This window comes from Glycine max, chromosome 18, assembly GCF_000004515.6.
Source record: "Glycine max cultivar Williams 82 chromosome 18, Glycine_max_v4.0, whole genome shotgun sequence".
Classification (NCBI taxonomy): Eukaryota; Viridiplantae; Streptophyta; class Magnoliopsida; order Fabales; family Fabaceae; genus Glycine; species Glycine max.
This window is the reverse complement of record NC_038254.2, coordinates 18,706,819-18,717,780: the sequence shown is the minus strand read 5'-3', so window position 1 is coordinate 18,717,780 and position 10,962 is coordinate 18,706,819. Positions and strand designations below refer to the sequence as shown.

Here is a 10,962-nt window from a genome sequence, read left to right as displayed (position 1 = left end):
CATCTGCCCATGACTAGCAGCCAGGTTCACCTTCTCCTTATATTGATCAATGATTATCAACATATTCTCTTCTATTTTGCTCAATTGTTCTACCAAACTTCTCTTCAACCTCTGACAAGCTTTTAACTTATCCTCTAACGCCATGCTTTCCATCCTTGATTCATCCCTGTCGGCCCTTCTAATCTTGAGCTCGTTACTGCTACCCCACAGAGCCCTTCGGAACTTGTTCTTGCTTCATTCTTTCTTTCGGACCCTTTTTGTTTCCCGCTCTATCGCTTCAATTGTGGTCAGGTTGATATCTTTCAGCTTATCACACTCTTTCCTGACCCTAGTGACTGCCGTCTTCAACTTCTCTTTCACCTTCGAGCTCTGCCTTCAAAGCCTGCACTTTTTCACTTTCCTCAGGAATTTCAGCCTCTTTCCTACTTAAACTTTTTAGCTTTGGGAGCCAAGTTATCCCTTGTGTTCTAGACTTCAACCACTTGTGATAGCCGTTGATGACGTCATTGCTACTTCCTCTAAGCTCCTTATCTTTTCTTCCCACTCTATTCCATGCTTTAGAGATTTTCTGAAGTATCTTTGCATTAGCTTCATTGAAGCCTCCCGTGATGAAAGGTGTGATGACTTTCTCCGATGGTGCACCTCTCATAGGGTAGCCTAACTGTCTTATGGCCAACATGGGATTATAGTTAATACAACCTCTCGTCCCCATCAAAGGGACATTTGGGAATCCTTCACATGAGCATAACACTCCTGCCTCTCCTTCTTTCCACCGTGGGAACCAACTAATGGACGCTTTTGTCATGCCTGCCAAGAGTTCTTCCCAATTTGCTTTACCCTTTTTGGAACACACATGATGACCTTGTAGGGGACAAACAGGTCTACCTTCATGATGAAAAACGTGGGATACCAACCATATATAAAGAGCAGGCGTACAATAGACAATTCTCGCACTACTCTTCTCGCACCTCAAGTCGAATGTATCATATGCATCCGCCAAAGCAGCGATGACCGGGCTTTCCTTGCTGTGGCGATAAGCAAGAAAGGCGTCGATCCCTGCTAGATCCACTAGCCCGTCTACATTCGGAAATAGTATAGTCCCAAACACCAACAGTGCTAATATGTCAATGAACGAGGTCCACTCCCCTTGATTTGCCAAAGCTTTTGCCTTCTCCTCTAAGCGCTTCCTTGGTATCCCTACCATCCCATTCCTATTTTGCTTCACTTGGTCTAGCTCTTGTTCTGAGATCTTGACCACTTTTGCTATTCTTGCCATAGAAGGATAGAATCCAGAAAAGAACTATGGTTTCCTTCCCCCTAGTGGACATCCTGAGATCCCTTCAAACTCTTCTATGGTTGGTGCCAACTGAAAGTCCCCGAAAGTGAATCATCTGAGTGATTGGTCGTAGTATTGAGTGAGGGATGCGATGGCTTCAACGGACACTTCTATCATTGCCAGATCCCAGATTTTCCCATATGCCTTGCTGAAGGCTTGACGTCAAAATTGATCCATCCGCTACCCTAGTTCTCGAAAGTTGGCTAGTTTTAGATTCTTGACTTTGACATGATAGAACCTCTTTTTAAAGGAAGGCGCTTGGTCCGACCCCATGTTTGCGAGAACGAAAATTTTGACGACCAATACTTCAACACCCTATCATAGAGGAGATATGATGAATGCATTAGGGCATGGTTATGCTATGCATGACAAACATATTTATCAATCGGCACAAGACGCTCGAAAGACCATCTTTTCCTATCCACCATGCATTGGGCATCATGGTTTATTTGCAGTTATTACCATGGTACCCAATGCATGCAATTAAGAAAGTGGTGTAGACTTTCATGCTTCTTTGTGACTTTGACGACAAAAAGGAATGCAAGGCATGGGTAACGACACGGGGGAGTATGCATGAGTGAACATAATGAATAATGACAACAGAAGGTATGTGGTTAGTAGCACAAAGAAACATGCTAGACGAATGAGCATGATAACATAATGACTTAATGCGAAATATCGGGTGTGAACTTAAAAAAAATGGTAAACACAGGAATGATGTATACTATTACGACGTATAAAGATATGCATGACTAGATCAAGCAAACAAGACATAGTGAGTTTGTTTCGTGTCCCTAGTTTAGAATCCTAATGGAAGGGATCAAAAGTTTGCTATCTGGTGATAACCCCCAAGGGTAGTTGTATGTAACTTTCAAGGCTTCTAGAGATATCATCCTCTTTGATAACAACATTATGGTGACAGGGACTACCAGCGACAACATATCATCAAAAGAGGATAACTTTAGATGAGGCTTCACTGTTATCAAGCGAGTCGGAGACCCAGCATGACCACAGATGGACCTCCACTTCCTATGTCTCACATAGACCCGGGTATAGGGCCTAATACCTCAATGTGTATGCAAAGGTGTAGGTGTCATGCGTGCATAGAACAAACAAATATTCCTAACTACGAATGTAATAGATAGATAGACACACAAAAACACAGTAACACAGCAAGGGTTATATACAAATAAGGGTAAAACAAAAGATAAAAGAGAAAAGGGAACATAAATAAAGAAGAAGTCACGAAAAAACATTGCACATTGATCGAATGGCCTAACTCTCTAACAAGTCCCCAGTGGAGTCGCCATTTGTCGCAACCTACCCTTCAACAGGAGGGCGAGGCAAAATAAAAAGAATGTCTTCCAAAAAGGAAAACATGCGGGAGTCTCCACCAACGTTTATTCGAGGAAAACGTTAGAAAAACCAAAAAGAGGTCTGCGGATTTTGAAAATAAGGGTTCGGGAGTTGTTTAGGCACGGGGAAGGTATTAGCACCCCATACGCCCGTCACAAGAGATGACAACCTTTAATCCAATGTGCGTAACGTGACTTCAAGATTATTTGTTTTTCCCTTTTTATGTTTTTATTTTTATTTTTTTGGGGTCGACAAGGGGATTTCCCTTGCTCCTACGTATCCTTAGGTGCGATGAGGAATTTAAACCTACATAGTTTTTTAAAGCGAGAAAATTGTGTGTTGAATTGGTTTTAGACTTTCGAAAGATTCATTTTTGTTACTGAAAAAAATGGCGTTAAGGTGTTGGACCTTGAACGATCTCAAGTGGCTTTGATGGACAAAAATTCAGTTATATGTTGGTTTTATCTCGGTTTTGTTTATTAACTTTCAATCTTCTTAAAAGATGACTCACAACGCCAATGATCGGTTAAGATTAAACTTTACAAAAGAAAAGAGATTACCGATGATAGAAGAAGGAGATGAATATGCACAAAACAACAAAGGGGACCCCTAAGGGTGCATAAACCACATTCAAATCTTAAAAACAAAACTAACCGAATGACGAACGAAGAACACCAAACCAAGAACGATGAAGTGATTGATTACAGTCGCAATTTGGCAGCGCCTTGGCTTTGTTTTCTCTTATTTCTTCTTCTTCTCCCTTATTTCTCTCAATTTCTCTCAATGCTGAATGCTGGAACCCCTTCCTCAACCCCCCTTCACGCCTATTTACAGGAAAAAATGGCATTTGGGACCATGGCAGCTCGCCCAGGTGAGCTAGTCCCTTCAGGCTGAAGTAACTTGGGGGCCCAGACGAGCCAGAGGCTAGCCTGGGCGAGCCAGGGTCCCAGAAACTCAGAAAAAAGACCCTTTTGTCCCTTCTTTTGGTATCTTTCGCATTTTTAATCAAAACATTGAACAATCTTTCATCTTGTACAGTAACTGGTGTCGAACAATGCAGTTCGGCTAGTGAGAATCAAAACATCAGTGAATGATAGTCCCTGAACGAAATTAGGGTTTGGCACTGGGTATGGCACGAAAAACTTGGACATGCAAGCTTGAGGTTAATCGTAAAACTGCAAAGACATGACCTTGTGAGAGGTTTACCAAGAATGTCATACAAAGTTGATTTACTTTGTGAAGCATGTCAAGAGAGGAAACAAATTAAAACCTCCTTCTCAAGCAAAAACTCTATTTCCACCTAAAGACCACTTGAATTATTACATATCAATTTGTTTGGTCCAACTAGAACAACCTCTGTCAGTCGAAAGAGATATAGTATGGTAGTAGTGGATGACTACTCAAGATGGACATGGGTTATGTTCCTTGCTCACAAGAATAATTCCTTAGAGATCTTCTTTAAATTCTATAAAAGGATTCAAAATGAAAAGGGAGTATGCCTTACTTCAATAAGAAGTGATCATGGTGGAGAGTTTGAAAATGAGAACTTTCATCTATTTTGTGAAGAAAATGGAATTCTTTATAACTTCTCTACTGCTTGAACACCACAACAAAATGGTGTAGTTGAGAGAAAGAATATATCATTGCAATAAATGGCCATAACCATGCTTAATTACAACTCTACACCTAAACACTTATGGGTTGAAGCAGTTAATATTGCCTGTTATTTGTAGAACATAATCTATATAAGACCCATTCTAAAAATGACTCCTAATGAACTATGGAAAGAACGAAAACCCATCATTTCATATATATATCCTTTTGGATGCCAGTGTTTCATTCTTAACACTAAGGACAACTTGGGAAAGTTTGGCTCTAAGTCTGATAATGGAACCTTACTTGGGTACTCTGAAACATCCAAGGCATATAGAGTTTACAACTCTAGAACCTCAGTTATGGAAGAAGCTATTCATGTAAGATTTAATGACACAAAGCCTAACACAAAAATATCATATCTTGATGAATCCTTTGTAGATATAAGACTAGATGAAGGCATTCGACCACTGGTAGAACAATCTACAGGAACAAACACATCCAATCAAGTAACAATACGATCTTAAGAAGAAAGAGAACCAACTGGATGAGTTATAAGGAAGAACCGTCCAGAGAGTCAAATCATTGGATATCCCTCAACCAAAGTCCAGACAAGAGGATCTCTCATTCACCAAGGTTACATAACTCTCATTTCAAAAGTATAAGCCAAGCATATTGATGATGCAATGGAAGATGAGAACTAAGTAAAACCATGTAAGAGGAACTTGAACAATTCCTGAAAAATGATGTCTGGAAGCTTGTAGAACTATGTTGGATTTTCCCTGCGGCTGTTTTTTGTTCCACTTTTTCTTTGTTCAAATATATTCAAGGGAAATTCGGTTTGCCGGAAAGCACACCGGATCGTCAAGTATTTAAAAATTAAAACGGATGAATCCGAGTATCGAACACAGGGAACTAATGTTTACCTGAATTAAGTTCAGAAATGAAGCATTGTTGAGAGAACATGTATGATTGATAATTTCAAACAAAATTTAAACTAACTTTTATGCTAAAAACTATAAAAAGCAAGGTAAGTAAAAGTGACAACAGTAGGCAGAAATTGTTGGGTCTTTCTAACAAACAAGCTGATGCATATAAATATATTTCTCTAATCAATCAGGCTCTTGTGTTCTATGTTGTAGCCTAAATTACTAAACCTCGATCCCTCGTCAGACCGAATCAATCCAAGCTTCGTCCTCATATCCCTCTTGTTGGACTAAGCCCAATTGACACAACCCTCTTAGGTTTAGACTAACTTAAACTGAGTTTCATCCACAGATCCCTCTTGTAAGACTAGACTCAACTCAAGCAGCTTACGAAAGTTTAGCCTAATTTAGCCTAAGCTTCATCCGCAGATCCCTCTTGTAAGACTAGGCCTAGACTAAACAACATTATTGTAACAACACAATTAAAACCAAAACTTAATCCGCAGATCCCTCTTGTAAGACTAAGTTTCGATTCTGCTTCAATCAAGTTCTAAGGTAACAGTACATTTCCCAATGCTAAAGTCACCTAACTATACATACAAATGGATTATCAGACCAAAAGCATACAAACATTAAACATTGAAGGAAGCATTGAACACAGAAAACATAATCAATTAGATATTAGGTATTTACATCAGTTGTTCATTAGAAATCCCCAACTAGGGTGTTTAGCTTACAATACCTAAGGTATCTCTACAAAAGCTGCCCCTCTTACTGCCTCTAGAGCTCTTTTCCCGAAGTAGGCACTGTGGTGTCTGTGCAATTCTGTGCCCTGGGCATTATACCCTAATTCTGCACAAGACAGGCTTTAAATAGGCTCTGAAATCACGACGTTGCGCTTAGCGCCACCTTCGTGCTTAGCGCGCGGGCTTGATGCTGATGCCCTGCTAGATTCTCCTTCGCGCTAAGCACACTGAAGCTGCGCTTAGCGGTGGATGCATGCTTAGTCCAACTGTTGAGCTAAGCTCAACTGTCACTTTTGGCACTTCATGACTTAGCCTCTTTTTCATTACACATTTTCATCATTAAATCCAATGGACATATTCTAGAGACAACTTTATCCATAAAAAAAAATTTATTTACAAAAATCACTACAAAATAAAGATAAATTGGGGAACTATACAAGTTTTGGAAAATGATTTCTATACAAAAGTTAGTCGTATAAGGCGACTAACAAACTACCACAAGGAAAGAAAGTAGTGGGTCTTCAGAAACAAGCTCGACGAGGCAGGTAATGTTGTGAGAAACAAGGCATGATTGGTTGCCAAGGGTTACTCAAAACAAGAAGGTATAGATTATATAGAAACCTTTTTTCATGTTGCTCATCTAGAGGTAATACGCATTTAACTCTCATTTACAGCTTATCCAAAAATGAGGCTATAACAAATAGACATAAAAAGTGCATTCCTCAATGGATTGATACAAGAGGAAGTCTATGTAGAACAACCCTCTGGTTTTGAGAGTAACACTTTTCCACACCATGTTTTTAAACTCAATAAAACATTTTATGGTCTTAAACAAGCCCCTAGTGCTTGGTATGAACGTCTTATTTCATTTCTTTTAAATAATGGCTTTGAAAGTGCAAAAGTGGATACAAATTTGTTCCAAAAGAACTATGACTCCTAATTTATATTATTTCAAATTTAAGTGGACGACATTATATTTGGTGTTACTAATGAACCTCTCTGGGAGGAATTTTCTAAGCTAATCCAGGTTGAATTCGAAATGAGTATGATAGGAGAGCTAAAGTTCTTCTTAGGACTACAGATAAAATAAACCAACACTAGGGTCTATATCCATCAAATCAAGTATGTCAAGGAACTTCTCAAGAAGTTTAATATAGAAGATGTAAAAGAAATGAAGACTTATATGCATCCAACATGTCTTGGACTTGACGAGGAATCCAACAAAGTGGACAACTCACAATACAGAGCGATGAATGGATCCTTACTATATATAATTGCATCTAGACCTGACATATTCTTCAGTGTTGGACTATGTGCTAGATTCCAATAAGACCCAAGGGAAGTTCACTTAATTGTTGTCAAAAGAATATTTAGAATTTAATTGGAACTTCCAATCTTGGTCTTTACTTTAAGCAAAATAAGGAATTTAGATTGATCAATTGATGTGATGCCAACTATTCTGGTGACAAACTTGAAAGAAGAAGCACTAGTCAAAGTTGTCATCTCATTGGTGGAAACCTAGTCACTTAGATCAGCAAGAAGCAATGATTAGTATCACTATCCACCGAAAAAGCAAAATATATATCAGCGTCAAATTGTTGTGCTCAACTGATATAGATAAAAAAAATCAATTAGAAGACTATAGTATATATGAAAGAAAAAAATTCCCTATCTACTGTGATAATAAAGCTGCAATAAGCATCTCTAAAAACCCTTCTCTATATTTACGAGCTAAGAATATAGAAAGTAAGCATCATTTTCTAAAATACCATGTTTAGAAGGGAATAGTGAAACTATAGTTTGCACCCACTGATGGTCAGCTTGCTGAAATTTTTACAAAACCTTTTACTGAAGAAAGGTTGATTCTGTTAAGTGATCAACTTGGAATGACCTTAGTAAATGAATGATTAATGTCTAAATGCCTCACAAGTTACACTCTGCATTCAGAGGACACATCGTCCAATGGCCATACATATATACATACATGATTGGATGACTACGAGTGGACGAGGGATATATTGAAAACTCTACACCTTATCAAAACATTGCATTTTTACTGTTGAGTTATCCCTGAGTAATAGGCCTCTTAATTACTTTTTAAGAGCCTAGAGAAACCGCCCACATTCCTTATAAACTCCTTCAAATCAGGGCTACAATCTATCTTCACTATCTTTGCAAGAATTCTCATGATTTTTCTCAAGAAAACCTCACTGAAACCCTAATCTTTTTCTCTGCTCACCATGACAAACTCCTGTGAAAACACCTCTTCCACCCGTCCAACCTCAACCACCAGTAAGCATTCCATCCACTCTTCCATCCTTTACCCAATCACAAATACTTAGCCTTGACTCTCCACCACAAATAGCTATTCCCCAAACACTTCCCCCACCACCTACTCACTATTATATTCCATCACCTGTTAGAGATAGGGGGAGAAACATGAAGACTAAGCCTTGGAGCTTGAAGAAGTTTTGTCTTTTGCATGTCCAACTCTTTGAGCAACATTTGTATTGATTATTGTATTGTTTGTTGCATCTTAGTCTTTATATTTCCATATGTACATCATGCATCATCATAAAGAGGAAAAAAGATTGTTTCTAAAGTTAGAAACTTCTTCAGTGCATAAAACTCTCTATTTTAATAAATTACAAGGTTGATCATAATCGACTACACAATGTTTGTAGCTTGCAGAGAGATTCTCGTTTTGGTTTAATAGATTACAAGTTAACTGTAATCGATTACACAGTTTAGTTGAGACAATGACTGGTTTTTCTTGAGTCTTTGCTTTAATCGATTACCAAATAACCGTAATTGATTACTTCTTTGTTTAAAGTGTTCCCATAAGTGATCAAGAACATTTTAATAGATTACATTGTTCCTGAAAGTTTCTCAGATATTGGGAAAAATACTTTAATTGATTGAAATGATAATATAATCGATTACTTCGAAATAATTAATTATATTGACTATTTAATCGATTACAAACAATTATACTTGTTTTCTCTATAAATAACCACCTAGTTTTCTCACTTTGAGTACAAATGTGTGCAAAATGAAATAAGTGAAAGGAAGAGAGAAGATTAAGTGCTTAGAAAAGTGTGTGACTCACAACTTCTAAACTTTGTTTTTGAAGATCTTATGGTAAAAAGTGAGTTGTGAATTTCTCTTGAGTTCAAGCATACACTCATTCACTCAAGCAAGGTTCTTGCATATGATTGATCAGGTTGTGTCTCTCCTTGATTCAGTTTTTTGTATGTTTTACATATTGTTAGCATATACATGAATTTCTGAAGGCATGCTAGAATCAGTTTTTCTAGTTTGGGCTAAGGGTAAGTTTCTCTTAGGCTCTTATTCACAAAGGACCCTAGGGTTGGGTTCCTTAGTCTCTTTTTCTAGGGTAGGTATTGAGATTGATTTTGATTGCTTGTAAGAATTCTATATGCATAGTGAAAATCTAATTTGGGTTGGATTAGATAATTGGATTAGCTTCTCTAGACATAGAGAATGAACCGGTATAAAAATTGGTGTACATGTTCTCTTGATCTTATCTTTCTTTCTTATTCTAGTCTTGATCAATTTACTGAAGGTTAAAGAAAATATCTTTTTAAGAAAGAACTTTAACAAAGATTTTGTGTTAAGGGTGATTGATTGAATATTGGTTTATCAAAAGTTTGTGATACGATCCTCGGAAAAGAAGTTTTTTTTTTAACTCTGGTTTTTTAAGTTTGATTTGATATAGAAACCAATTCACCCCCTTTCTTGGTTTGTGAGTTCCATCATATTTTTCATCACCACCATCCCAACCACCACCACCACCACCCTCTCAAGATCAGCAATGATGTCCTCCATCACTTCTTTCACCTTCAAACCCATTGTTTTTTGCTAATGACAAAAGAGGGAGAAGTATATGAAACAATTAGTTATGTAAACACCAGGCAATTAATACAATAAATTGTTTCAAAAGAGTCCAATATATTTGTGTTTACAGTTAAATCCACCCATGCATAAGTATATTAGACATAAAGGGAGCTGAAAGCCACCACACATAGCATTATGATATATTGTCATTCATACTGAAACTATTTTGATAAATACATGCTATATTCATTGCTCAAAATTTATATAGTTTTTCATCATCAATAAGGGGGAGATTATTAGACATTGGACGACCCAGACATCTCTTAAGGTTTTGATGAAAACAAAGGTATAAATTTATATTAACCATTCTGTTACATGTACGTCAACAGGTTTGATGACTGGAAGCAACACTAGGTGAGACTTATCCATTAGTGGATACCTCATCTACTAGAAGCAGGAAGTATTGATCCAGGTCATCCAAACACCGATTGGAATGTGCATTTTATTTGAATTGTCCATTTATGCCAATTTATATTATTTTTTTAAAAGGAATGTATCTATGAATCAATCTTATATTTCCATTTATAAGTCTAAATGACACTATTAAGTTATGAGTGATAGATATGGAAAGTTCTTATCCTATCAAACAAAAACGTACAATATTTGTTTATTTCAGGAAACAGGATCAATCTACACAACGGTCATATTATTCTATCTTGAAGATACTCTTCACAATTACAAGCTTCTGTCTACCTAAATATGACATCAAGGATTGAAGAACGATGAAGAACACAAATCGAAAAGGAAGATAAAAGAAAAACATTTGTTGAGAAACACACTAAGTTAAGAGAGTCCATTCTTCGTGATATACAAGGTACTTGTGAGAGATTATAACTTCATTGTAAATTTACTCGTTGAGTGTTGTAAATAATATTTGATTCTATATCAAACTTTTGTTTGTGAAAGTTAGGAGTGGCCTAGTGACAAAACAATACTTGAGTATTCTTAGATTCAGGGGGAGTCTAAGTGTTGTGCTAGTATTGGCCTTGAGAATACTTGTAAGCCAAAAGTGGCAGGAAAAAATACTTTTTATAATTAAGTTTGATTAATGGAACCCTTTGTTGATTGGTAAAGGAGAACTAGACAT

At 37.2% G+C, this 10,962-nt stretch overlaps 1 protein-coding gene across 1 annotated transcript; it reads right to left on the bottom strand.

The window, feature by feature from the left end:
* Window positions 1-328: 328 nt before the first annotated feature.
* On the bottom strand, window positions 329-1,276 carry LOC102661454 (uncharacterized). Its single transcript, XM_006603237.1, has one exon. It carries the CDS (start codon window positions 1,274-1,276, stop codon window positions 329-331), a length of 948 nt encoding a protein of 315 aa, XP_006603300.1.
* Window positions 1,277-10,962: the final 9,686 nt, after the last annotated feature.